The sequence below is a fragment of the Drosophila sechellia genome, chromosome 2L (genome assembly GCF_004382195.2).
Source record: "Drosophila sechellia strain sech25 chromosome 2L, ASM438219v1, whole genome shotgun sequence".
NCBI lineage: Eukaryota > Metazoa > Arthropoda > Insecta > Diptera > Drosophilidae > Drosophila > Drosophila sechellia.
Window position 1 is genome coordinate 603,532 of NC_045949.1, and position 22,786 is coordinate 626,317.

At 50.0% G+C, this 22,786-nt stretch overlaps 8 protein-coding genes across 8 annotated transcripts; 4 read left to right on the plus strand and 4 right to left on the minus strand.

Annotated features, from left to right (window-relative positions):
- Positions 1-51: 51 nt before the first annotated feature.
- On the minus strand, positions 52-2,734 carry LOC6617271 (proteoglycan 4). Its single transcript, XM_002041562.2, has 2 exons — positions 2,629-2,734; positions 52-2,564 (listed from the first exon to the last, which is right to left on the minus strand). Exon 2 carries the CDS (start codon positions 2,554-2,556, stop codon positions 223-225), a length of 2,334 nt encoding a protein of 777 aa, XP_002041598.1. The 5' UTR covers positions 2,557-2,564; positions 2,629-2,734; the 3' UTR covers positions 52-222.
- An 857-nt stretch (positions 2,735-3,591) lies between these two features.
- Positions 3,592-5,911, plus strand: LOC6617272 (pseudouridine-metabolizing bifunctional protein C1861.05). The gene has a single exon (XM_002041563.2). The coding sequence runs from the start codon at positions 3,647-3,649 to the stop codon at positions 5,747-5,749; it is 2,103 nt and encodes a 700-aa protein (XP_002041599.1). The 5' UTR covers positions 3,592-3,646; the 3' UTR covers positions 5,750-5,911.
- Positions 5,782-7,535, minus strand: LOC6617273 (protein Notchless). Its single transcript, XM_002041564.2, has 4 exons — positions 6,508-7,535; positions 6,099-6,449; positions 5,917-6,043; positions 5,782-5,857 (listed from the first exon to the last, which is right to left on the minus strand). The coding sequence occupies exons 1-4, from the start codon at positions 7,481-7,483 to the stop codon at positions 5,845-5,847; spliced, it is 1,467 nt and encodes a 488-aa protein (XP_002041600.1). The 5' UTR covers positions 7,484-7,535; the 3' UTR covers positions 5,782-5,844.
- A 237-nt stretch (positions 7,536-7,772) lies between these two features.
- LOC6617274 (splicing factor 3B subunit 1) lies at positions 7,773-12,165 on the plus strand. Its single transcript, XM_002041565.2, has 3 exons — positions 7,773-7,876; positions 8,045-8,736; positions 8,794-12,165. Exons 1-3 carry the CDS (start codon positions 7,849-7,851, stop codon positions 12,094-12,096), a joined length of 4,023 nt encoding a protein of 1,340 aa, XP_002041601.1. The 5' UTR covers positions 7,773-7,848; the 3' UTR covers positions 12,097-12,165.
- Positions 12,166-12,477: 312 nt separating this feature from the next.
- Positions 12,478-13,709, minus strand: LOC6617275 (inositol polyphosphate multikinase). Its single transcript, XM_032715272.1, has one exon. The coding sequence runs from the start codon at positions 13,584-13,586 to the stop codon at positions 12,651-12,653; it is 936 nt and encodes a 311-aa protein (XP_032571163.1). The 5' UTR covers positions 13,587-13,709; the 3' UTR covers positions 12,478-12,650.
- A 251-nt stretch (positions 13,710-13,960) lies between these two features.
- LOC6617276 lies at positions 13,961-15,266 on the plus strand. The gene is made up of 3 exons (XM_002041567.2): positions 13,961-14,147; positions 14,229-14,539; positions 14,593-15,266. The coding sequence occupies exons 1-3, from the start codon at positions 14,090-14,092 to the stop codon at positions 14,683-14,685; spliced, it is 462 nt and encodes a 153-aa protein (XP_002041603.1). The 5' UTR covers positions 13,961-14,089; the 3' UTR covers positions 14,686-15,266.
- A 28-nt stretch (positions 15,267-15,294) lies between these two features.
- On the minus strand, positions 15,295-16,175 carry LOC6617277. The gene is made up of 3 exons (XM_002041568.2): positions 16,051-16,175; positions 15,618-15,941; positions 15,295-15,559 (listed from the first exon to the last, which is right to left on the minus strand). Exons 1-3 carry the CDS (start codon positions 16,057-16,059, stop codon positions 15,314-15,316), a joined length of 579 nt encoding a protein of 192 aa, XP_002041604.1. The 5' UTR covers positions 16,060-16,175; the 3' UTR covers positions 15,295-15,313.
- An 859-nt stretch (positions 16,176-17,034) lies between these two features.
- LOC6617278 (homeobox protein OTX) lies at positions 17,035-19,051 on the plus strand. Its single transcript, XM_002041569.2, has 3 exons — positions 17,035-17,573; positions 17,691-17,956; positions 18,019-19,051. Exons 1-3 carry the CDS (start codon positions 17,533-17,535, stop codon positions 18,771-18,773), a joined length of 1,062 nt encoding a protein of 353 aa, XP_002041605.2. The 5' UTR covers positions 17,035-17,532; the 3' UTR covers positions 18,774-19,051.
- Positions 19,052-22,786: the final 3,735 nt, after the last annotated feature.

Genomic DNA, 22,786 nt, shown 5'->3' on the forward strand with positions numbered 1-22,786 from the left:
GACATTGCAATGGAATAACCAAAGATATGCACAAGGAATTTCTCGATTCACTTCAGTTTTTGTTAAATCATAATTTTATTCAAAAATGTAAAAGGCCACAAATAATCAAAAGGCGGTTAGTACCCGGGTTCATCCGAGATTAACGAAGGCGAAAATGGGCTATTAAAATGCGAGTGGGTTTGAAATGCAAGGGCGCCGATTAGAAAGGAGACTAAAGGAGGATCAGTTGGGACCCCCAGAAGTGGGAGCAGGATTGGTAGGAGTTCCGGCCTTCGGGGAGGTGGCTTTTGGGGATGCAACCGATTTCGGGGAGGGTGTGGCCTTCGAGGCGTTCGCCGCCGACTTCTGCTGCCCCCCAGTTGGTCCAGCTTGCTTTGGAGGGGACGCTTTGTTAGCTGCTTTGCCCTGCTGCTGTTGTGGATTCGCCTGGTTGGGGGATGCCTTTGGAGAAGCAGCAGCGGGTTTTGGAGTGGCCTGGGCCTGCTTTGGAGCAACTGCTGGCTTGGCATTGGGGTTCGGCTGTTTCTGCACGGCCTTGTTCCCTCCTGGCCCAGCTAATCCTCCTGGTCCTCCTGGTGGCTGCTTTTGCGGTTGTTGGGGCTTGTTGGCTGCTGGCTGCTGCTGTTTTGTCTTCGGTCCTGCCTCCTGCTTCTTGATGCCCGCTTGGGGAGCCGCCACCTGTTTCTGAGGCGGAGTGACTGCAGCAGGCGACGGGGGAGTCACCGTGGTGGGAGATGGAGGGGTCACTGCCGCTGCAGAGGGCGGCACCGAGGTGGGAGTCGATGGCGGAGTGGAAGGAGCCAGGGGAGATGGCGCCTCAGCAGGAGTGGCAGGTGCCACCGGAACTGGGGCCGTCACTGGTTTTGTGGGTGGTGGTGATTCCTTCTTGGGTGCAGACTTCGGATCTTCAATGGCCTTTGGCGCATCCGCTGGCTTTTCAGAAGCGAGAGCAGCCTGACCTTGAGGTTGTGCAGGTGCGTGAGCCACGTTGGTGACGTCCCGTGCTGGCGTTTTGAGACCCTCTGGAGCTGGAACTTTAGGGACTTCTACTGGTGGTGCATCCTGTTTAACTGGTGGTGGAGTCTTTTGCTGTGGCGGTGAATCGTGTTTAGAAACAGTTTTTGGTGGTGAATCCTGTTTGGGAGCACCCTTAGGCGCTGAATCCTGCTTGGGAGCACTCTGTGGTGGCGATTCCTGTTTCGGAACATTTTTCGGTGGGGATCCCTGCTTGGGAGCGCTCTTAGGAGGTGAGTCCTGTTTGAGAGCACTCTTGGGTGGCTCAGCAGTGGTGACTGGTTCTGGTACCGATGGAGTAATCGCTGGCTCCGCCTTAGCTGGACCAGACGAGTCCTTTTTCTGCTCCTCAGCTTTAGGAGTAGCAGCCGCTTCATTGGCTGGTTTCTCCGCAGGCAAAGACACAATCTGGGCGAGAGTTTGGACAGCAGGAGGAGTTGGCGCCTTTCCTGAAGTCTGTGTAGGAGCGGACTTCTGGGGCTCTGGTGTCGGTACCACTGGCTTAGCTTCACTTCTCTCCACCGTGGGTTTGGGCTGGGTGTTCTGATCTAATTGCTTCTGAGCTGGCTTCGGCTCTTCCACCTTGGGCTCTTTGGTTTTGGCATGTTCAATGGGTTTGGCCTTGTCCACCTGCTTCTCTGCCGATTTGGGTCCAACTTTCTGGTCAGTGGGCTTGGTCTCAGCGGGCTTGGGTTGCTGCTCCTTTTGAATGGCACCGTTGGCTTCAATCTTCTGGTCAACTGCGAGCACTTGATCCTTTTTCTGCTCTACAAAGGGCTTCAGAGGATTCTGCTTGGGAGCTTCTGCAGCGTGTGTCGTTTCCTTGTTGGCTTGGGGAGCAGCCTGATCCTTGCTTTTATTGGGCTTGTCCTTGTTGGTCTGTGGATCACCCTTCTTGTTATTTTTGGCCTGACCCTTCCTATTTTCCTGTTTCTCTTTGGAACTCTCGCTGGGATTGGTGGACGCCGGCACTTTTGCCGACTGCTTCAGGTCCTTCTTGGGCTGCTGCTGCTGCTTATCCTTGGGCTTGCTCTCCACAGATTCCTTAGGCTCCTGTACCGGCTGCTTGGTCGCCTCCACCTTGGCCACCTCATCGAAATCGCCCACGAGCAAGGGAACATCGTCATCCTCCTCCGCTGGGACTGCTCCATCGCCGCTGCCCGGCGCCCCCTTCTGACTGTTCATGGCATTGGCATACATCCGCAGCTGGACGACCGTCTCCTGGCCCAGCTGGGGCAGGATGTCCGGCAGCATTTCGACCACCTTCCGGGTCTCGCCGTGACCCGTGACCGCAAAGGTGTTGGCCGAAAGGGAGGCCTGCGCCTTGGGGTTGTTGAAGTGAATCACGGTCAGGTCGTCCTTGATTATGTTGACCTCCTCGATGCCCGGGATGGTGCTCACAGAGAGCTTCTTGAGCGAGCTCTGCAGCTTCTTGTCGTCGGTGGCCGCCGTCTGGTGCATGACCTTCTTCTTCCGACGGGGCGTGCCCTTGCCGCCGATCCGGACCTGGGCCTGCAGACGCTTCAGCTTCTCCACATTCATGTTGAAATCTGGTCGGGGAGAAGGACTCGTTATCTACCACTCATATATTACATAAAATGGCCAAGAAGTCACCTCACTTTTGGCCAGCCACAGACAGACACACGATGTGCAACTCCACGGCCGAAATCACGAATGCAGTGGACAGGCCCACCGCCAGCGGAACCACCCGAATCCAACCAATCCATCGCAGCAGCAGCGCTGCTTTTATTAATATCGTGCGGCCTGCTCTTTTTTTCGAAGATTTTTGTGTGTTTTCGCAGGCGAGTCGGGCAGAAAACAAGAAAAATGTCGCCCCAGTGCTTAAAAATAGCTCCGCATTTCCTATGCCGATGCCTTTGGTCTGCCTTGCTTCAGTTTAGTTTGTGCGAATTCTCGGCATGAGGCGATGCCCAAGCGGCTGTTGAACCGCAGACGCCTCTCGGGATGGGATAGAGCCGATCGGATGGATGCGGATGGGAGTGGGATGGGTCCGCAGATGGTACATGGGATGGGAGTGGATGGGTCCCCAAAATAGAATGCGAACTTTTCTCCTGGCAGTTGATGTCGCAAAATAACTAGCAATGTGGGATGTTTGATAAGAGAGAATAAAATGTTCAGAAATGCAATGCAAATGAGATCCATTGTTGTCAATCAATAAAATTAGTAAATGGTTTCATAATCATTTGTGCAAACCAACAAAAAAAACACTTCATTGTAATATAAGAGAGTAAAGAATTGGATAATCCGGCAACTTAACATCTTGGTTTTAACTTTTGCAGTCTATAATACACGCTTTAAACAAAAAATTTTACAAATATTCCAAAAAGCCGCCATTACTTTTGATTATATGTGTTGCCTAATATAGATTTTGGATCCTTTCTAGGATTAAAACTATTTTCTACAATATAGAGAAAAAAAAAATTTTCGCGGTTAATTCAAAGCCGATTAATGCGTATCGAAAGTCAGTGTCGTTATCGAAAGATACTCTACAGAGCGCTAAGTGCATTGGCTAGAATCTAGCTATAAAAAGCCGTCACCTCCGAAAACGGCCACATTGCGCAGCACCGTAGGATCAGCAGGCGTGCTTTTGATTTGTTTTGATTTGATTCTGATGTTGCTCCGGAAATGTTTCCTGTTTCCGTTTCCCGCCGTGCGGTTGGTGCGCAGGAGTCTGCACCGCAAGCATGACCACATTGTGCTGCACCCCGAGATCCGGCAAGCGCTGCAGCTGCAAAAGCCGGTGGTGGCCTTAGAATCCACGATCATTACGCACGGGATGCCCATGCCGGAGAATGTCGTTACGGCGCTGGCGGTGGAGGAGCAAGTTCGTCAGAATGGAGCCATTCCCGCCACTATCGGCATTCTGGACGGACGCATTAAGGTCGGCCTGACTCGTGAGGAGCTCACTTCGCTTGCCGAGAAGCCCAGGGATCAGGTGATAAAGTGCTCCCGTCGGGATTTGCCCTTTGTGGTGTCCAGGAGACAGAGTGGTGGAACCACCGTCGCCGCCACAATGATCATTGCCCATCGGGTAGGCATCCGCGTGTTCGCCACTGGAGGGATTGGTGGGGTCCATCGCGATGGCCACGAATCCCTGGACGTCTCAGCCGATCTCACCGAGCTGGGACGCACTCCGGTGGCCGTAGTATGCAGCGGGGTGAAATCCATCCTGGACATTCCCCGCACGCTGGAGTTCTTGGAGACGCAGGGCGTGTGTGTGGCCAGTTTCGACAGTCCTGGGGATGTCTTTCCGGATTTCTACACACGGGACAGTGGCTGCACCGTGCCCTACAACCTTAAAAGTGCCCAGGAGGCAGCTGAGCTGCTGCGATCTTGGCGGGAATTGAAAATGGAATCAGGCCTGGTAATTGGTGTTCCCATTCCGGCGGAGTTTGCCGCAGATAAATTCAAAATTGAGGAGGCCATCAAGGAAGCAACTGCTCAAGCCAGGGCCCAGGGAATTTCCGGCAAGGAGGTTACTCCATTCCTGCTGGCCGCCATAGCCAAGATCACCGAAGGAAGGAGCCTTAAGTCTAACATAGCTCTGATCAAGAACAATGCCAAGGTGGCTGCTCAAATCGCCGCATCGCTTTGCGACGTGTCCACGAAACTGGAAAGCCTGGTCCAAAAGGCAATCGATAGAAAACCACTTGTTGTGGGAGCCTCCATCCTGGATCTTTCCTTTAAGGTGGACGATCAGAAACGCGACATGAAGCTTGATGGAGCAACGTACTCCGCGGTAGCTAAACAGGCGGCTGGGGGAGTGGGTCGGAACATAGCTGAGGGCATCTACAAGCTGTACGGAGATGTAAACCTAATTTCCGCCGTGGGAAACGACCAGATGGGACAAACGCTGCTTCAGATGATGCCAAAGGCGCTGAAGCGGGGTCTAATTGTGGCGGACAACCACAACACCTCATTGTGCTCCCTAATCTTCGATAAGTTTGGAGATTGCAAGCTGATTCTGGGCAACATGGAAATCCACCAGAGCATTACAGCCGAGACCCTGCAAGCGCACTACCAACTCTTCCGAGAAGCTCCTCTCATCATCATGGACAGCAACATATCGGAGCAGGCCATGGCCAGCATTCTGCAGCAGGCGCAAATCAACAAGATTCCAGTCTTCTTCGAGCCCACGGATATGTTCATAGCCGGTAAACCGTTCAAACTGCTGCCGGAGTTGACCAAGAACATACGCCTGATCAAACCGAATCTGCAGGAGTTGAAAACTATAACGGAGGCCATAACGGGCGAAACTGTCAAATGGAATCCGGACACCAAACAGCCACAAGCGGAACTGGTGCAGCAAGCGAAGTCCTTGATCAAAAAAATCGACAGCCACTTCAACTGCATCATAGCTACGCTGAGTGACCACGGGGTGCTACTCAGCTATCGAGGGGACGCGGAAAACGATGCCAGGTTGCTCCTCGATGTGAGTAAGCCCACGCCGTCACACAGCACTCGCTTTTATCCCGCTCCAATGGTTCACAATATTGTGAATGTCTCCGGAGCGGGCGATAGTTTCTGCGCGGGCTTCATCACTGCCCTTCTGCGAGGGCGTTCCCTGGACGAGTGCATAGCCGGCGGCTTTGTGGCCGCTGAAAGGGCACTGCAGTCCGAGTCCGCGGTTCCCGCAACGTACTTCTCAAATCAAGAATCTTTTGAGAGTCGCTACAAGCATACTGCCAGGATCATCCAACAGCAGAGCATATAGATGGTACTTTGAACACCAAAAGAACGAAGGCATTTACTCAGGACGTTTTACTTTATTCCTAAGTAGTTTCTTACCGTGTACAAGTAATTGATTTGTTAGTAAGCCCATCTGAAAGATACAATTAAAGTCTGTATATTGTTAAAGTAAACCTCGTTACTCAAACTTACAGCTTTATAACTTTGTCCTTGCCACCTGAGGCAACTCTAGAGCCATCGGGCGCCCAGTCCACTCCGAACACCTCATCCGCATGACCAGGCAGCTCCTGTGCCAGTTTCTTGGTCTGCACACTCCATACTAAGCGAAAATATGTGTATTAGCTAGTGCTGGAAAACTAAATCTAGGTGCTTACCTTTTAGTGTTGAGTCTTTGCTGCCGGAAACAATCAAGCGGGAGTCCGCCGACCAGGCAACCGTGTAAACAGCCTGCACATGACCCCGGAAGGTGGCCATGTACTGACCATCGCTGGCTCGCCACAGACGCACTGACTTGTCGAATGAAGCAGACGCAATTAGCTTTACATCCGGCGAGTATTTCACGTCGTTGACCACGTTCTGGTGCCCTGTCATGCGCTCAACGCACTTGTTCTGGTTGTTCCGCCACAGATAGAGGGTGTTGTCATCCGAACAGGAAACCAGCGACTCCACCTCGTCTGGGCACACGGCCTGGTAGCGCTTCAAGGCAGATTCCTTCAACTCCTCGGCTGTAAAACAATCTCTTTTAGTATATACAGCATATAAAAAGAGTAAATGAATTCTTACTGCTCAAGCTGAGGTGGCTCTTGGAGCGATCCTTCACCGGATGGAATGGACCAGTGCGCAGGACGTAGTCGGTGCTCAGCGCAATGTTGTTTACCCAGTGAGCGTGGCCAGAGAACGTCCGGCACAAGATTCCATCAGCAGCTCGCCACATCTTCACTGTCCGATCTTTGGAGGATGTATAAATTAGGCCCGCTCCACCCCATCTCACTGCTGTCACAGCATTTGTGTGTCCGGCAATGTTTATAAGGCACTGGCCCAATTTTACGTCCCAAATCCGACAGTCCCCGTCTCCACTGGCGGAAGCAAGTTTCCTGCACTCCGGATCCCGATGATACGGCTCCCAGGCGAGGCAGTTGATGTGTTTCTTGTGCCCACTCAAGGGTCGCCCCTTCTGCTGGCCCGTCTCCGGATCCCAGATGATTATAGAGCCCGCTTTGCAGCCGCTGGCCAACCGTTTGCCATCCGGAGCCCAGGATACGCACAGAACCCACTGCTTATGACCTGTGCAGGTGAAGTGCGGTGTCTCTGTGTTAAGATCCCACAATCGCACTGTGGTGTCGCCACTTCCACTGGCGAGATGAGCACCATCCGGACTGAAATTCAGCGAAACCACAGCCTCGGCGTGTCCCGGCATGGAACTAGTGCATCTTGTCACTGGGCGCACTTTGAAAACCGCCTGTGGCTGATACACAATATCGATCACGTTTTCCGTGTCCACTGACGCCAAGTCCAACGTGTCCTCCAGGCTCTTCTTGATCTCATCCTCGCCCACGAAAAACAGATATGGAGTGGCTTCCTCGTTTTTCAGCAGCGCGTTGCAAATCAGACCCAGTTGCTGGGTAGTGATTCCTGCCGGCAGGTCGATTGGCGGGCCCGCTTCCTCGCCCGTGTCCGAAACGAGGCGCGCCTGTATCGTATGTGGCGTGGCCTGTTGCTCCGCGTCCGCCTCCTGCATTTTCTGTTTTTTGGCCAACATTGTCGCGGTCAAAACAAAAGTAAACACGTGCCGCGACTTGTTCGTTAGTGATGAGCAATCGGCAGACAGCTCAGCTGGCCTGCCAGCTATCGATTATTTTGCTTGCAACATAATAAACCAATAATGGCATTTTTTTAATACCATGTTCAAAATCTTTATATTTTGTATTGAACTTAGTAATAAAAGTTGACCAAAATATCTTCTACAACATGTGGTAGTGTTGTTAAAAAAGGACCAAAATTAAGAAATCGAATGTTTTCCGAGAACTCGTATCTATTCGGTCACACTGCGACCAGGCGCTTCAACCATCTGGCAACACTGGTTTTACATGTACGCCGTCTTCACTTGATAAAGTTTTTATAAAAATGGAAAATATTCCGCGAACACATGAAGGTAAGTGATATAAACACTCCCGATGGCAAACAACCGCCATTGGAAAGACGGGAACATTCTTTTATCTGCGCACCAAAACGCACCGCACACACAAATGGGGATCGACCGGTTTTCCAAGCTAGTGGTCTGCTATGAAAATCAAGTATCTTTATCAATTTTTACCCACAGATATCGAGGCACAGATCAGCGTGATCCAGGAGAAGAAGACGGAGCTGGCCAAGACTACTGCCGCAGCAGCCGGTGTGGGATTGCTGGACAGCGGAGGATTCTTCGACAGCGACTTGTACGACGATGATGCCGCCAAGGGGAAGGGGCGCTACGAGGGGTATAACACCTCCATTGCGGCCAACGACGCCGAGGAAGTCGATGAGGATGAGGACGACGGCTTCCCTGTGCCCCAGAAACGCACCACGTACACGGCGCCGGCCTCCGTGCTGAAGGACGTGACCCAGGGCAAGGAGGATGTGGATCCCATGGCAGACCGCAGGCGTCCAACGATTGCCGATCGGGAGGATGAGTACAGGCAGAAGAGACGTCACATCATCATCTCCCCAGATCGAGCGGATCCCTTTGCCGATGGCGGGAAAACCCCAGATGTGGGCTCTCGCACATACACGGACATCATGCGGGAGCAGATGCTAAAGGGCGAGGAATCTGAGCTCCGCCGAAGAATCCTGGAGAAAACCAAGGAGGGAACTCTGGTTAAGACCGTTACATCGTCGTCAGCTTCAAATGGGGACCTGCCTGCACCAAAGGACGGCGGCAGAAAGCGAGGCAGATGGGACCAGACGGTCAGCGATAGCTTCATCCCGGCCAAGATGGCCACGCCAAGCAGCGCAGCTACCCCAACTTGGGAAGATGTGAGTATTGTGGGAAGTATAATGGATGATATCATAAAATATTAATTTACCCCACAGAAAACTCCTGGTGACCACCGTTGGGATGAGACTCCGGGTCACAAGGGTAGCGAGACGCCAGGAGCGACGCCGGGACTGGGCACCCGCATCTGGGACGCCACTCCGGCCCACGCTGTGACTCCAGGACACGAGACGCCTGGACACGAGAAATCGGCCCGCCGAAATCGCTGGGACGAGACCCCGAAAACGGAGCGTGAGACTCCCGGACACAGCGGATGGGCCGAGACTCCAAAGCCAGATCGCACAGGCAGCGGAGGCGGTTCGGAGAGCATATCAATCGAGTCCACCCCCGGGGCCTCCAAACGTCGCTCTCGCTGGGATGAAACTCCATCGAATGCTACTCCGGCTATTACGCCCACAAATGCCAGTGCCATGACTCCAAATATGACTCCCAGTATGACGCCACATGTGACTCCGGGACATGCTACTCCCATGCTGACGCCCGGAGGCAGTACTCCTATCGGAGTCAAAGCAATGGCCATGGCCACGCCCTCTGCAGGAGCTCTGGCTGCGATGACACCAGAGCAATTGCAAGCCTATCGCTGGGAAAAGGAAATCGACGAGAGAAACAGGCCATACACAGACGAAGAATTGGACCAAATCTTTCCTCCTGGTTACAAAATTCTACCGCCACCAGCTGGATATGTTCCACTGCGCACTCCCGGGAGAAAGCTGATGGCCACGCCTACGCCAATTGCTGGCACCCCAGCCGGTTTCTTCATCCAAGTGGAGGACAAGAATGCCAAATTCATGGATAACCAACCAAAGGGGCAAAATCTGCCCTTCATGAAACCAGAGGATGCGCAATATTTTGACAAGCTCCTTGTGGACGTGAACGAAGATTCTCTGTCGCCTGAGGAACTCAAGGAGCGCAAGATAATGAAGCTACTGCTGACCATCAAGAACGGCTCGCCACCAATGAGGAAGTCGGCCTTGAGGCAGATTACGGACAAAGCAAGGGAATTCGGAGCAGGACCTTTGTTCAACCAGATTCTTCCGTTGCTTATGTCGCCCACATTGGAGGACCAAGAGCGTCATTTATTAGTGAAGGTAATTGATCGTGTTTTGTACAAACTGGACGATTTGGTGCGACCCTATGTGCACAAGATTTTGGTGGTCATTGAACCGCTGCTGATTGATGAAGATCACTACGCTCGCATAGAAGGCAGAGAAATCATTTCCAACCTGGCCAAGGCCGCAGGTTTGGCGACCATGATCTCCACTATGAGACCGGACATTGACAACATCGATGAGTATGTGCGAAACACCACAGCGCGTGCCTTTGCCGTGGTCGCTTCAGCTTTGGGAATTCCCTCTTTACTGCCCTTCCTAAAAGCCGTATGCAAGTCGAAAAAATCCTGGCAAGCGCGGCACACTGGCATCAAAATTGTCCAGCAGATTGCCATCCTGATGGGATGTGCTATATTGCCGCATCTTAAAGCTCTGGTAGAGATTATCGAGCACGGACTAGTGGACGAGCAGCAGAAGGTACGCACAATTACAGCCTTGGCCATTGCTGCCTTGGCAGAGGCAGCCACTCCGTACGGCATTGAATCCTTCGATTCCGTGCTGAAGCCGCTTTGGAAGGGTATTCGCACTCATCGCGGCAAAGGTCTGGCCGCCTTCCTCAAGGCTATTGGCTATTTGATTCCCCTGATGGACGCCGAGTACGCTAATTACTATACGCGTGAAGTGATGTTGATTCTTATCCGCGAGTTCCAGTCTCCAGATGAGGAAATGAAAAAGATTGTACTAAAGGTGGTGAAGCAATGTTGCGCCACCGATGGTGTGGAACCGCAGTACATCAAAGAGGAGATTCTTCCGCACTTTTTCAAGTTCTTCTGGAATCACCGCATGGCCCTGGACAGACGTAACTACCGCCAGCTAGTGGACACCACCGTGGAGATTGCCAACAAGGTGGGCGCCTCTGAGATCATCAATCGTGTGGTGGATGACCTGAAGGATGAGAACGAGCAGTACAGGAAAATGGTGATGGAAACAGTGGAGAAGATCATGGGCAACCTAGGAGCAGCAGACATCGATTCGCGCTTGGAGGAGCAGCTTATCGATGGCATTCTCTATGCCTTCCAGGAGCAGACCACCGAGGATGTGGTGATGTTGAATGGTTTCGGCACCATCGTGAATCAGCTGGGCAAGCGAGTTAAGCCCTATTTGCCCCAGATTTGTGGAACGATTCTATGGCGGTTGAACAACAAATCCGCGAAAGTTCGTCAGCAGGCAGCGGATCTGATCTCGAGGATAGCGGTAGTGATGAAAACGTGCCAGGAGGAGAAGCTAATGGGACACTTGGGCGTTGTGCTTTACGAGTACTTGGGTGAGGAGTATCCCGAAGTACTGGGTAGCATCCTGGGAGCCCTGAAGGCCATCGTAAACGTGATTGGAATGACCAAAATGACGCCTCCTATCAAGGATTTACTGCCTCGTCTTACACCCATCCTAAAGAATCGTCACGAGAAGGTGCAAGAGAACTGTATTGACCTGGTGGGACGAATTGCAGATCGAGGACCTGAGTATGTGTCCGCTCGCGAGTGGATGCGAATTTGTTTTGAGCTTCTGGAGTTGCTCAAGGCCCACAAGAAGGCCATTAGGAGAGCTACTGTGAACACCTTTGGCTACATTGCCAAAGCCATTGGTCCCCACGACGTGCTCGCTACTCTACTGAATAATCTCAAGGTACAGGAGCGTCAGAACCGCGTGTGCACCACAGTGGCCATTGCCATCGTGGCCGAGTCTTGTCGACCTTTTACCGTGCTCCCTGCTCTGATGAACGAGTACCGAGTGCCCGAGCTCAACGTCCAGAATGGTGTATTGAAGTCCCTGTCTTTCCTGTTTGAATACATCGGAGAAATGGGCAAGGATTACATATACGCAGTCTGTCCACTTCTGGAAGATGCCCTCATGGACCGAGATCTTGTCCACCGGCAAACCGCCTGCTCTGCCATCAAGCACATGTCACTGGGAGTGTATGGTTTCGGCTGCGAGGATGCTTTGACGCATCTTCTCAACTACGTGTGGCCCAACATTTTTGAGACGTCCCCCCATCTTGTACAAGCCTTCATGGATTCCGTGGACGGGTTAAGGGTGTCCCTGGGACCCATTAAGATCCTGCAATACACGCTACAGGGACTCTTCCACCCCGCTCGCAAAGTGAGAGACGTTTACTGGAAGATCTACAATTCGCTGTACATTGGAGGTCAAGACGCCCTGATTGCCGGCTATCCGCGGATTACTAATGATCCCAAGAACCAGTATGAGCGGTACGAACTGGACTACACGCTATAAATTGTAATAGCTTATCTGCTAGTGGTAGGATTCTCTAAGATACCAATATATAAATCCAAACTATTCAAATCATTTGTTCTTACTTGATCTTTTCCTGCCGCAAAATACAGAATATCATTGGATCTTGAATTATTACATGAATAATCTCTAATCGTATTCGCATGACGACTTCTATTATCTTTAAACAGATAAGATAGATTTATAGTTAGTGTGTATATTTACTGTCCGTCTGAAGTAATATTACAGATAATACAAAGACGAATCACTGCCAATGCATCCATTTCTCATATCCGTGGAGAAATAATTGCCTCGCAATGAGTCATCATCATAGTCCAATCTCGCACCTCTCATTCCCATTCACAAATTCGAAGTACATACACAATTTGTAAAAAATCTGGTTTTATTCTACGTTTAGAGTAGCTCCGCGTTCCTTAAACAGATGGGCATCTACTGTGGACTAATCTTTTGGCTTAGACGATAATACAAAAGTGTCTCATTGCAATGAGATTGGAACTTCTACTACATCTTTGAGTGGTCTTGGTCCGCTTTGATCATCATCGGTGGAGTATTAATTGGACGACTTCTATCAGGCTCTGCAGACCGAACATGTAGTTTTCGTCCGGCAAGCCATGTTCTGCCGGGTAAACATGAGCAAAGTCGATCATTTTGACCCGCACCCAACTGGCGGGGTCATCTTCATTTTGGTGGTAGCCGTTTATCAAGGACTGGCTCTTTGGGGGATCGGCCAGTCTTGAATAGTCGTAGCAGATGAGCAAAGAACTGGCATAGAAATGCAGCAGGCGCTGCCGTTGAAACCACGCTAGGATCTCCTGCAGCTGGCGGAGTACTTCCTTTAAAAGCAACTCACAGCCCGCTCTCCTGCTCTTGGAATCACTTGTGCTGGCATTGAAAAACAGGGCCATAGTTTGCTTGAATCCCTCCACATTCAAGCTCTTTCCGTAGTCTTTCCCGTGGCGCAGGATAGTGGTCTCCTGAGTGTGCTCCTCCTTGGGAAGGTAAACTTGGAATCCCGGCAAGCAAAGGCCCAGCTTTTGCTTGCACATAACGTACTTCGCCTCCTCCAGCTTTCGTTTGTTGGGCGAGGACTCTGGATCCCAGGTTCGTTTACCCATCTTCACGTCCATGACGCACGGCTTTGCGTACGATCGCGTGAGGTCTTCCAGGCGCAGGAACGTGCGCTCGCGCCGATTCACAACCAGTTTTAGGGGGCCGTAAAACCGGGGGACGTGACCGCGGAGCAGCGCCAGAAGGTCATTATCACCTGAAGCACCTGCCTCTGCGAGTGACTCATAGAAGCGCAGCTCCCGTTCGCCGCACTCCGGCTTCCCCAGAGGCTTAAGTACGCATCCCGCCTTCGAGTCCTGCAGAAGACCCACTGCCTCCGCGTTGCTTTCCTCGAATGTGTGACCCGCAACCTGTGTCTTTAGCTGGAGAAATCCATCGGGCAGCTCCTGATCACTCTTGGCCATGACGGCGCGGTAGTAGTCCAGTAGTCTGGTCCAGGAGCAGCACCTCTGAAGGCGGCGATCAGAATGCCTTTGCAAATCTCGCACAGAAAATGTAGCGCGCACTTACCGCTCTGAACCAGTGATGGCTAACCGGCTGGCTACCCGCCAGGTCTGGCCTTTTTGGCGGCAACATGTTTGCAAGATGCAATAATTTTTCGACACCAAAGAACTATTAGCTGGGTACTTTAAAAAATGATTATTAATTCTTTTTGGTTTATAAATCTTTCAAACAACGTGTCTCTCAATTATTTATCCAGTTAAAAGATGTTAATAACCAAGCGCCACAGGTGGCAGCACTTGACCATGTTCAGTGCTGCAAAGCGCCGGGAAGTTGGTGCTGCAAAACGCGCGTTCTTCTAATTTGTTGCTAATGTTTTTTTGGGAGTGGTTTTGTTTGTTAATTTGACTTGTTTATTTACCTTGAGCTTATCGGCTCCGATTGCGTTAATTACTCTAGATTTACGATGAAATCGTGGGAGATAGCTGTGGTGCTATTCGCCGCTGTTTACTTGTGTTCGCAAGGTGAGTTTCGATTTTGAAGCCCGACCTTGGGCCACACCTGTAAAATATTTAGAACCTCTGAAATAAATAACTCATTTTTAGTAAACTTCGTGGCCGGTTTGGAGTGCTATGTGTGCTCCAACCAGACTGGCAACACGGAGAAGTGCCTGAACACCATCAAGACCTGCGAGCCCTTTGAAAACGTCTGCGGTACGGAGATCCGCTGGGGATCACAGCCGTACTTCTCGGAGGGTGCCCTGAAGCAGTACTACGTGTCCAAGAGGTGCATGACCAAGGAGCAGTGCCAGTCCAAGAGGAAGCGCTATATGCAACTGTACTGCACCCACATTTGGTACGAAGATTGGGCATGCAACGAGTGCTGCAAGGGTGATCGGTGCAACTACTTTGTGATTGTGGGTAGATAATACATCATACTAGGACTACCAACTAATCCGAATTGTTACAGAGTGGCGCTCCTTCAAGACAAGGCTATGGAGTCTGTTTAACCCTGCTCACCGCACTTTTAGGACTTGGATCTTGGCTTATTCCACGCTCTTAGCCTCAAGAGCCTTTGCTATACCAAGCACATTTCGCGTTTTGTATTATTTAAACGAAGCCGTCCATAAGCTAAGTAGATTCCACACTCCATTTAAAAGTATACCATCCAAGAGCCTTGACTCAGCTGGGAAGTAATGCCAATTACTATCCTGATGCCTTGTGAAGCGAAGTTTCCTTTTTAATACTTTACATACTGTCAACAAGGTACATTTTATTTGTAACATGACGAGCAATTGTTTTTCTTGTACATTTTAAAACTTTTATTCATTTTAACGTGTCATAATTCTTTACATGCATTCAAGTTTTTTAGATCTTTCATGTTTGTGAGACAGTTTTTATACTCGTGCATCAATGACAACAAGAGCTATTTTGATTATTGCTTCATTTCGAATTTTACTGATGAACACGACTTGCGGGCACGAAATTTCCTAGACAAGTTATCCAAGAGAAAGCTCAAACATGTACATTAAGTTATGTCTACTACATATAAGAATCGAAAGAATGCCTTACAAATAATAATCTGTTTCATATCGAATCTCCCCCACAATAAAGCAACTTTGTCGTCTTTTTGGCGCTTTAATATACAAGTAATTCACATTCACATACGATAGTTGCTCACATCCATTCAATCACTTTGTGCAGAAGCAGCCTGCAGTTACGGTGACGGTCTTGAACTGCCAAGGTTGATCCTTGTTCATCCACGAATAGGAGTGATCTGACTGAGAGGTCTGTGCCAGTACCTTAACCTTATATTCCAGTGGCCTGCAATTGGACCCATGCGAGCACTTGGCCAGATCCCGACCAGCGCCCGATTCGCAAACGGCATTCATCAGAAAGCGAGGGAAGTGCAGACCACCCAGGTCTACGAGCTCGTTCTGGAAATAACAAAATAATTTTAAACACCAGATGCGGCTGAATGGTATTCCAACAAACCGTAACTTTGCAGTCGCAGCCTGCGGAATGGACATCATTGCGTTTAGTGGTCAGCAGATCCTCATAGAAATCGTTATAGTACATGGGCGGCAGCTGATGGGGCATGACCATCGCCATCTCCGTGGGATGTGGAGTGCTAGGACTGAATCCGAACAGGGCACTAAGCATTTTCGATGTACTGTGATCGGGCTGCTGCTCCTCCGCGCGCTGTTCCAGACTCTTTAGACCCACCACCTCGTCAAAACCTCCATCGCTGGCGTACTGACTGGCGATTCCTTCATTTGTCAGGCTAAGCAGCGCCAGTGCCATAATGGAAATGGGCAACTTGGAACGAAAGGGTTTTAAAATGACTTCAGTTCGGAGTATATCCTTGTGCGCTCTCCTTTGTAATTTCGTTTCTATATCTTTCGGCTCTTATCCAGATGAAACTTACCCACGGCATCCTGCTCTATCTGTGCCTGACCAGCGCTGTACTCCTTCTGCAGCTCTGGCCAAGGAGTCGCCACACTTTTATATCCATTTAGGACAAAAGACGGCTCTCGGATTACCTTTTGTGCCAGAGATGAGAGCAGTAGCATCCATTACGGTTCGTCACCTGGACAGGATGGAACAATGGACTCCACAGTTGACACCACAACAATGGCAAGCCACGCCAAGCTCAAGTGGCCCGGCTGATGGGGTTGAGTCCCTTGGCTATTTATACTCCTCTGCTGCTTTCAATTCTTCAATGGGGAAATGGCTTTAAGGCCTCAAGTGCCGGCAGAGGTGGAGAACTTCTGGTGGTGGGAGTAGCCAAAAGAAGCCCACTGACCCAGACATGTGTGCAGAGGCAAAGGGCAATCCGATCTCCTCCCATCGATGACGTTGACCAGGGTGGGTTTCTGGATTTTTGGTTTCCGAAACGGCTCCGAAACTTTTTCTATAGTATACTTTTGAGTGAGGGTCTGTGGGAAATGCAACTCCGATTGTATTTTACTTTCCGGATTTCCCCGCAATGGAGGGAAAACCACTTAGTTATACATTTCCGTTTCATGGTCTTGTTTAATGTTTATTGTTTTTATAATATGCATAAGTAGATGAATGGTGAAAATAGTTGTTGTAGTCGTATATAGAATTCTCAAACATTTTCCAACTGTGCACATCCTCCGAAGGCATCATGAGTTACCATAAATTATGAGCTCACTATGTCTCCCACTTGGCCCAGGTTGGGTGAGGAGCAGCGCCACTGGCATAACAAGCCCGGCTAGAACGACTGTCCAAGAGGCTAGACCGGGTCAGACCTCTTAGACATAGTATAGACCCCAGCTCGTAGGGAGCCCGCGAGTGTGCGAGTGCCAGTGGACTGTGGACGACTTCTACGGCTTCTGTCGCGGACAGCACGCACTGTCACTGTTCCCCGTGGAAATCCAAAATCCTCCTCAGTCGAATTCGCGTCGTCGAGGCAAGAACAGTGCCCGTGCCACAAGGTTGGACATGCACAGCTGGACAATCTGACATCGCTCAGCCATCAGCAGCTATATAAGTTCGAGCAAAGGGAATCGGGACTTGGAATCGGAATCAGAATCAGGAGCGAAGGAGATGCAGATTCCCCTGGTGGCCGACTTATGCTGAGCTCCGCAGCTGCCTGTCTCCAAAGACTTCATCCGTGCTTTCGCTGTTGTTGTTGTACAGTTTTTCCGCCGTGGAATTTGTCGAAGCGGAAAAGCGAGAAGAAGCAGCGACGCGAAGCCCTCGAAGTGTCGACGAAAATCGTTAAAAAATAGAAAAACACACGGCGACTATGTCACGACGCGCTTGAAGAGCCCCATCCTCGTCGAGGGAGATATAGAGATTGAGCGGGATCCACACCTCGGTGGGCACTACTCGCCACCCATTCCGCAAATCAACGCCCACCCACAGGAAGCTCAGGATTCGCATGGACAAAGGCACAATGAAGCGCAAGCAGCGGAGATACAGGTATTGCAGATACATGCCAAATGTATATCGCGGTATAAATCCAAAAACTGGACTAGTTTCATAAGTATCTACAAAAGCTATAGGTGCACTAACACTAGTTTCCCTATTGTTCCGCAGAACCACATTTAACACACTGCAACTGCAGGAGCTGGAAAGGGCTTTCCAGCGGACACACTATCCGGACGTGTTCTTCCGAGAGGAGCTGGCCGTAAGGATTGACTTGACGGAGGCGAGGGTGCAGGTGTGGTTCCAGAACCGGCGGGCCAAGTGGCGCAAGCAGGAGAAGATCGGTGGGCTTGGCGGCGATTATAAGGAGGGAGCGCTGGATCTCGACGTGGCCTACGACGACAGCGCCGTGCTAGGCCAACTGGATAGTGCGCTGGGTAAGAAGGGATATCTCTGTACCTATCAGCCAATCGCTAGTAATGACCCCAATTGATTTCAGGTGGAACTCTATTGCCGGACACCCCACCGCAATCCTCGAACTCCCTTGATAACGAACTAAAGGCCTCCTACGGCACGGGGGCCATGTCGCCCTCCAGGCTGTCGCCGAATATATTTCTCAACCTCAACATTGACCACCTGGAACTGGAGCGGGGTGGCAGTGGCCTCTCCATGGAGTGGTCCACATATCCTCCGCAAACGCAAGCGCAGACACAACCGCAGATGGACTCCGACAATCAGCTCCAGCAGCACCCGCCTCAACAGCATCCATCCGATCCGATTCACGCCGGGAGTTCGAGTCATCACCAGCAGCAGCAGCACCAGCATGAGCAGCACAATCCCCAGCTTCATCCGGGGCTTGAGTTCGCCGCCTCATTGAGCTTGGACATGACCGATGGCTCCTCCGCCTACGACGAGATGAAGTTTCTCAGCGTGGACGTGGACCAGTTCACGATCGACAGCTTCAAGGCGGATTGCATTCTCAGCATGGAGCAGTCCCAGATGCAGGCCTACGGCGGTCACTCCCAGCTGGTCGGCTCCTCCAATGAACTGTGCCTGGACGGGATTGGCATGTCCTCTTTTGGCATGGAAGAGGGCGATCCCAAGACGCCTCCCTCTCTTTTGGTGCTGGACAAGTCGCTGCCCTCTTTGAGCATAGGCGTGGAAGGAATCGCTGATCTCGTGGAGCAGCTGCATCATCACCAGCATGATGGCGGCCCAGTGGGCGGTGGTGTCATCACTGGCGATGTCATGTGAATCCAACTTAGGCGAATTCTCAGCTAGTTTAACTTAACTGCAAAAATGTGTGGATCGCGGAAAACTGAAGTGCGAAACCTGCTATAGTTATATTCTTGTTTTCTAGTCAATGTTAATGTCTAAGGTCGCCACACTTGACTACAAATATTTGGATGCTTAACTTACAAAAATGATAGTACTAGATACTAGTTTATCTAAAGTTGTTGTACTTTAGTCCTGGAAATGTGTCTTGATTAACAGCAAAGTGGTTTACATAAAGAGAATCTGTAAGTTTATAACTTTTGAAGACAACTTTTCTGCTTTGAATAGACTTAACAAATTGTTGAAGATTATTTTTCGTAGTGTACATTTGTGAATTTCGAAACATTCGAATCGAATCTAAACGAAACGGAGAACGGGTACCTTTTCTGGCCAGGCTCAGCCATAGCTTCTATGGATTCCGCATGTGTGTGCCTAACAAAGGAACCCCCCTACGCCCCTGCCACGCCCCCTACCCTCTGCACACGCCTTATTTGTGGCTCGGATTAGAGGCAAGCTAGTTGTGAGATTTGAATGGATTTCTGCTTCCAGTGCTGTTTGTTCGGCAATAACATTTGCTTTGCTTTTTAACAATTACCAAAGACCGTTCCCCACTTCACGCTCCACGCTTCTCCATGGCTCCTGACCAGCCCACTGGCTGTCTGTAATTTCCATTTACTCATATGCGGCTGCTGATCCTAAGCTTCCTCAACGAACGACTCCTACGCTCCATTAAGTGGAGAGCTCACAGCGGAGGTCATAACAATGGTGAATTAGAGCAAAGGTAACTAATTCGACATTGTTTTTTAATGAATTGTTCAGTTAGTTCTGAAGTACCAGGTATTCTAATTACACGGAAAGATCTAGATCACATGAGGGCATCTCGCTTGATTAAGACTCCTCCGGTTGGGCCAGAAAAGCTGGCTGGACTTAAGCCAGAGGCTTGAGGGGAATGGAGCGGCCAAAGGCCCGACAGCGGTAAGGATTCGGTGCTGGGGGCACCCGGCTCAGCTGGCTTAACACCTTGGCAAGCTCCTTGTGGATTTTGCGAGGCCAAGGGCCACCCAGAGACATCCAGTGGCCACCCCGGCCTCCCCACCGCCCATGCTCGGATGCCATTTTGCAGCTGACAATGACAGGGACAATGGGACAATAAGCTAATTGAGGCTGAGGTGGCTGTGGATGGGGATGTGGATGCGGCAGCGGGCGGACAGGCCGCAGACTCAAAAACCCAACGGCACGCTCGGCTGGCCATAAAAGTTCATTATCCCCGGTCGAGGGTGACATGGCGGCAGGCCCTTGGATGCGGACGACGGACGAGGATGAGGATGCGACCGGTTGCTATTGGATAATCTTCTGTTATGAGGCCGCGCAACAATGCGCACTGAAATTCGGTTGGCTTTTTCCGAAAGAGATTGGAGAGGAGAAGGGCTGCTAAAAGATCTGATACTGGTAACAACTTCTAAGTATTTTCACAACTCTCTATACATTGGACTTCTCGGCTGCCTGGTGTTTCCAACTGGCCTGGTCTGCCATCTTATTGCTGCTCCTGCTGGCGCATTTAAAATTAATCGAAAATCTTTTCTCCGGTATTATTTCGAGCACTCGCCTCTCGGGGCTGTGTGCACAAGGACCACAAACTTTAATCGATAGTCAAATAAGCGTCGGTCCTTGGAGGAGCAAAGGGGCAGAGTGGAGCGGAGTGAACCAAGGGATACCAGCCATGTGTGTGGTACACATAAGGACATCCTGCGAGAGAGCCCAGCTGAGAGCTGCTCCTTGCTCGGCTTTTGTGCTGTAATTTCTCTAACGTTTGTTTATATTTTATATCGAATGCGCCCCGGGCCGCATAAACGCAATAATCGCACATTTTATGGATTAAACTCACCTGCTTCGCCTGCTAATCTACGGCAGGATTCTTGCCAGCAGCCATGACGTGGGTCAGCCACTGGCCGGGTGGGGGAGGGTTAGAAAAATCAAAACGAAATGCTTTTGATGTCCTGCAACCAAATAACCCAATCAGAGTGTATAACATTTCCCCAATGGGTTTCCTCGCAACTAAAATTCGTGAATCGAGGAAAGCCCATAAATATGTCATATAAGTTGGTGAGGATTTAGAATGAGTATCTTTTGGCTGCAAATATCTTAAATGAATATTACTGGCCAATCCCAGTGCCGGATCGCTGCAACCTGCCAAGGCAACGACCTTAATCCTTCCCTGCAGCGGTGCGCCAATGTTCCATGGTAATTCCTCGACCAGCCCAATCCGTTCCCAATTAGACGTTGGAATCGGACCCGCCACACTCATGAATCGCAATCGGCTCCAAATGAGTTATTCATTATGCATATGCACTCGATTTCCAGCCCCCCAACCCCAACCCCCCGCTTCCCCTTTGGCTCCCAGGGCCACATTAAATAATGAAATATTAAAATCGAATGCGACTGCAATGACTTTGTCCGCTCGCCGCCCTTTTTCATTTGGATTGCAGAGAGGTGTTCATGTGAATAAATTGCAATTAACAATATTTTTATTTTAACAAACGAAATGTGGGGGAGCTCCTATAAATATGAAAAAAAGTCGGGGAGGGCACATTTAATTAAAGGCAAATTTAATGGGTAAATATTTCATATGCTGCATGTATGTACATGCATGAACATGCACAAAGCGCGGTTCAGAAAAGTAGTCGAAAAAATTATGTAAAAAATGCTATATATATATTAACATCCTCCTTCGCAAAAATACACGCAGAAATATGAGTATATACACGTATTTACCCACTTGCATTTAATAATTATATCATAATATGAATAAATATGTAAAAAAAATTAACACATTTAACACGTGCTTATTCTGAAAAAGTGCACAATTATTTGAAATCAGGAAAAACCATTTGCTGTACGTGGAAATTGCATGAGGGGAAGGGCGTGGGGGGTGGAGAAAATGGGTCTGCGTGTATATTAAATTTTGTGTTGATACAGAACAGGAACGGAAAAAATTATGCGAAGCGTGCACTGGAAAAACAAAGGAAATTCGAGAACGGTTCGGAAAAAGAATCAGAAAAATTAATAGAGTGCAAATATTTGTAGATTTTTACACGAACTATTAACGGGCAGCAAACAAAACCCGACGCAAAACCAGAAGCCAAAAACCAGAAGCCAGAAGCCAGGATCCCAGATTCGAGTTCGGGATTCGGGATTGCGGGTAACTCGAGATCGTATCACATACATAGGCCTATGCAAATAGAAGCCAGGAATGACTGGGCGCAAAATGGCGACCGAGGAGCGGAGGTCCAAGCAGCGGAGAAGGAACCAAGTCGGGTCAAGATAGAATAAATTTGAATTTAAATTTGGCCATCGATTCGAGTCGTCGGAGTCTCTCACCTGAATGGACCTGAACTTGCAGCTCCGGCTGCGCCAAAGGAAAATAACAAGATGGAACTTTGGCAAAGAGAAAAACAAAAAAAAAATGGGGAGGAATAACAAGCTGAAAAGGACACAATACGGCCCAAACGAGACAACTTGTCAGTCAAATTTGGGGCGACTCAAAAGCTGGAGGAGGTGAAGTAAGTCAAACCGAGAAGAATTCCGAGGCAGTTCCTCCCGAAACTGGAAAAAATCTAATAAAATAATATCTGTGAAAATTGGTACATCCCGGAAATCAATTTCCGTACGATATCTTTCAGTAAAGAAACAATTCCTGTATCTGTATCTAGGCAAATATATCTTGTTTCTCCAGCGCACCTTAAAGTGATTCGCTCTGTGCAGGGGATGATTTGAGTGGCTTTTCCATCTTGTTGTGGCACGACCCCCGACCGATTCGCAATGCAAGAATGAAAATGGCCAACAGATGCCGGCAGAGGACATGCAGATACATCTGCCGACGAGCGGAGAAGATGCGGATGCACATGGATTGCCCGGCCCCGTGCTCCGCCACTCCAGATCCTTTGTGTGGTCCGTGTGCGAGTTGATTGGAGGCGAAGCCATCAAAGTGACCA

Bases quoted from the DNA above. Each gene is read 5' to 3' on its own strand.
- LOC6617271 (XM_002041562.2), bottom strand. From the start codon at position 2,556: ATGAATGTGGAGAAGCTGAAGCGTCTGCAGGCCCAGGTCCGGATCGGC.
- LOC6617272 (XM_002041563.2), top strand. From the start codon at position 3,647: ATGTTGCTCCGGAAATGTTTCCTGTTTCCGTTTCCCGCCGTGCGGTTG.
- LOC6617273 (XM_002041564.2), bottom strand. From the start codon at position 7,483: ATGTTGGCCAAAAAACAGAAAATGCAGGAGGCGGACGCGGAGCAACAG. The intron at 6,450-6,507 runs GTAAGAATTCAT...ATTGTTTTACAG, and splicing joins GAGCCACCTCAGCTTGAGCA to CCGAGGAGTTGAAGGAATCT. The intron at 6,044-6,098 runs GTAAGCACCTAG...ATTTTCGCTTAG, and splicing joins CAAAGACTCAACACTAAAAG to TATGGAGTGTGCAGACCAAG.
- LOC6617274 (XM_002041565.2), top strand. From the start codon at position 7,849: ATGGAAAATATTCCGCGAACACATGAAG. The intron at 7,877-8,044 runs GTAAGTGATATA...TTTTACCCACAG, and splicing joins TATTCCGCGAACACATGAAG to ATATCGAGGCACAGATCAGC. The intron at 8,737-8,793 runs GTGAGTATTGTG...TTTACCCCACAG, and splicing joins CTACCCCAACTTGGGAAGAT to AAAACTCCTGGTGACCACCG.
- LOC6617275 (XM_032715272.1), bottom strand. From the start codon at position 13,586: ATGGCCAAGAGTGATCAGGAGCTGCCCGATGGATTTCTCCAGCTAAAG.
- LOC6617276 (XM_002041567.2), top strand. From the start codon at position 14,090: ATGAAATCGTGGGAGATAGCTGTGGTGCTATTCGCCGCTGTTTACTTG. The intron at 14,148-14,228 runs GTGAGTTTCGAT...ACTCATTTTTAG, and splicing joins TGTTTACTTGTGTTCGCAAG to TAAACTTCGTGGCCGGTTTG. The intron at 14,540-14,592 runs GTGGGTAGATAA...GAATTGTTACAG, and splicing joins GGTGCAACTACTTTGTGATT to AGTGGCGCTCCTTCAAGACA.
- LOC6617277 (XM_002041568.2), bottom strand. The intron at 15,560-15,617 runs GTTTGTTGGAAT...TGTTATTTCCAG, and splicing joins GCTGCGACTGCAAAGTTACG to AACGAGCTCGTAGACCTGGG.
- LOC6617278 (XM_002041569.2), top strand. From the start codon at position 17,533: ATGGACAAAGGCACAATGAAGCGCAAGCAGCGGAGATACAG. The intron at 17,574-17,690 runs GTATTGCAGATA...ATTGTTCCGCAG, and splicing joins CGCAAGCAGCGGAGATACAG to AACCACATTTAACACACTGC. The intron at 17,957-18,018 runs GTAAGAAGGGAT...AATTGATTTCAG, and splicing joins CCAACTGGATAGTGCGCTGG to GTGGAACTCTATTGCCGGAC.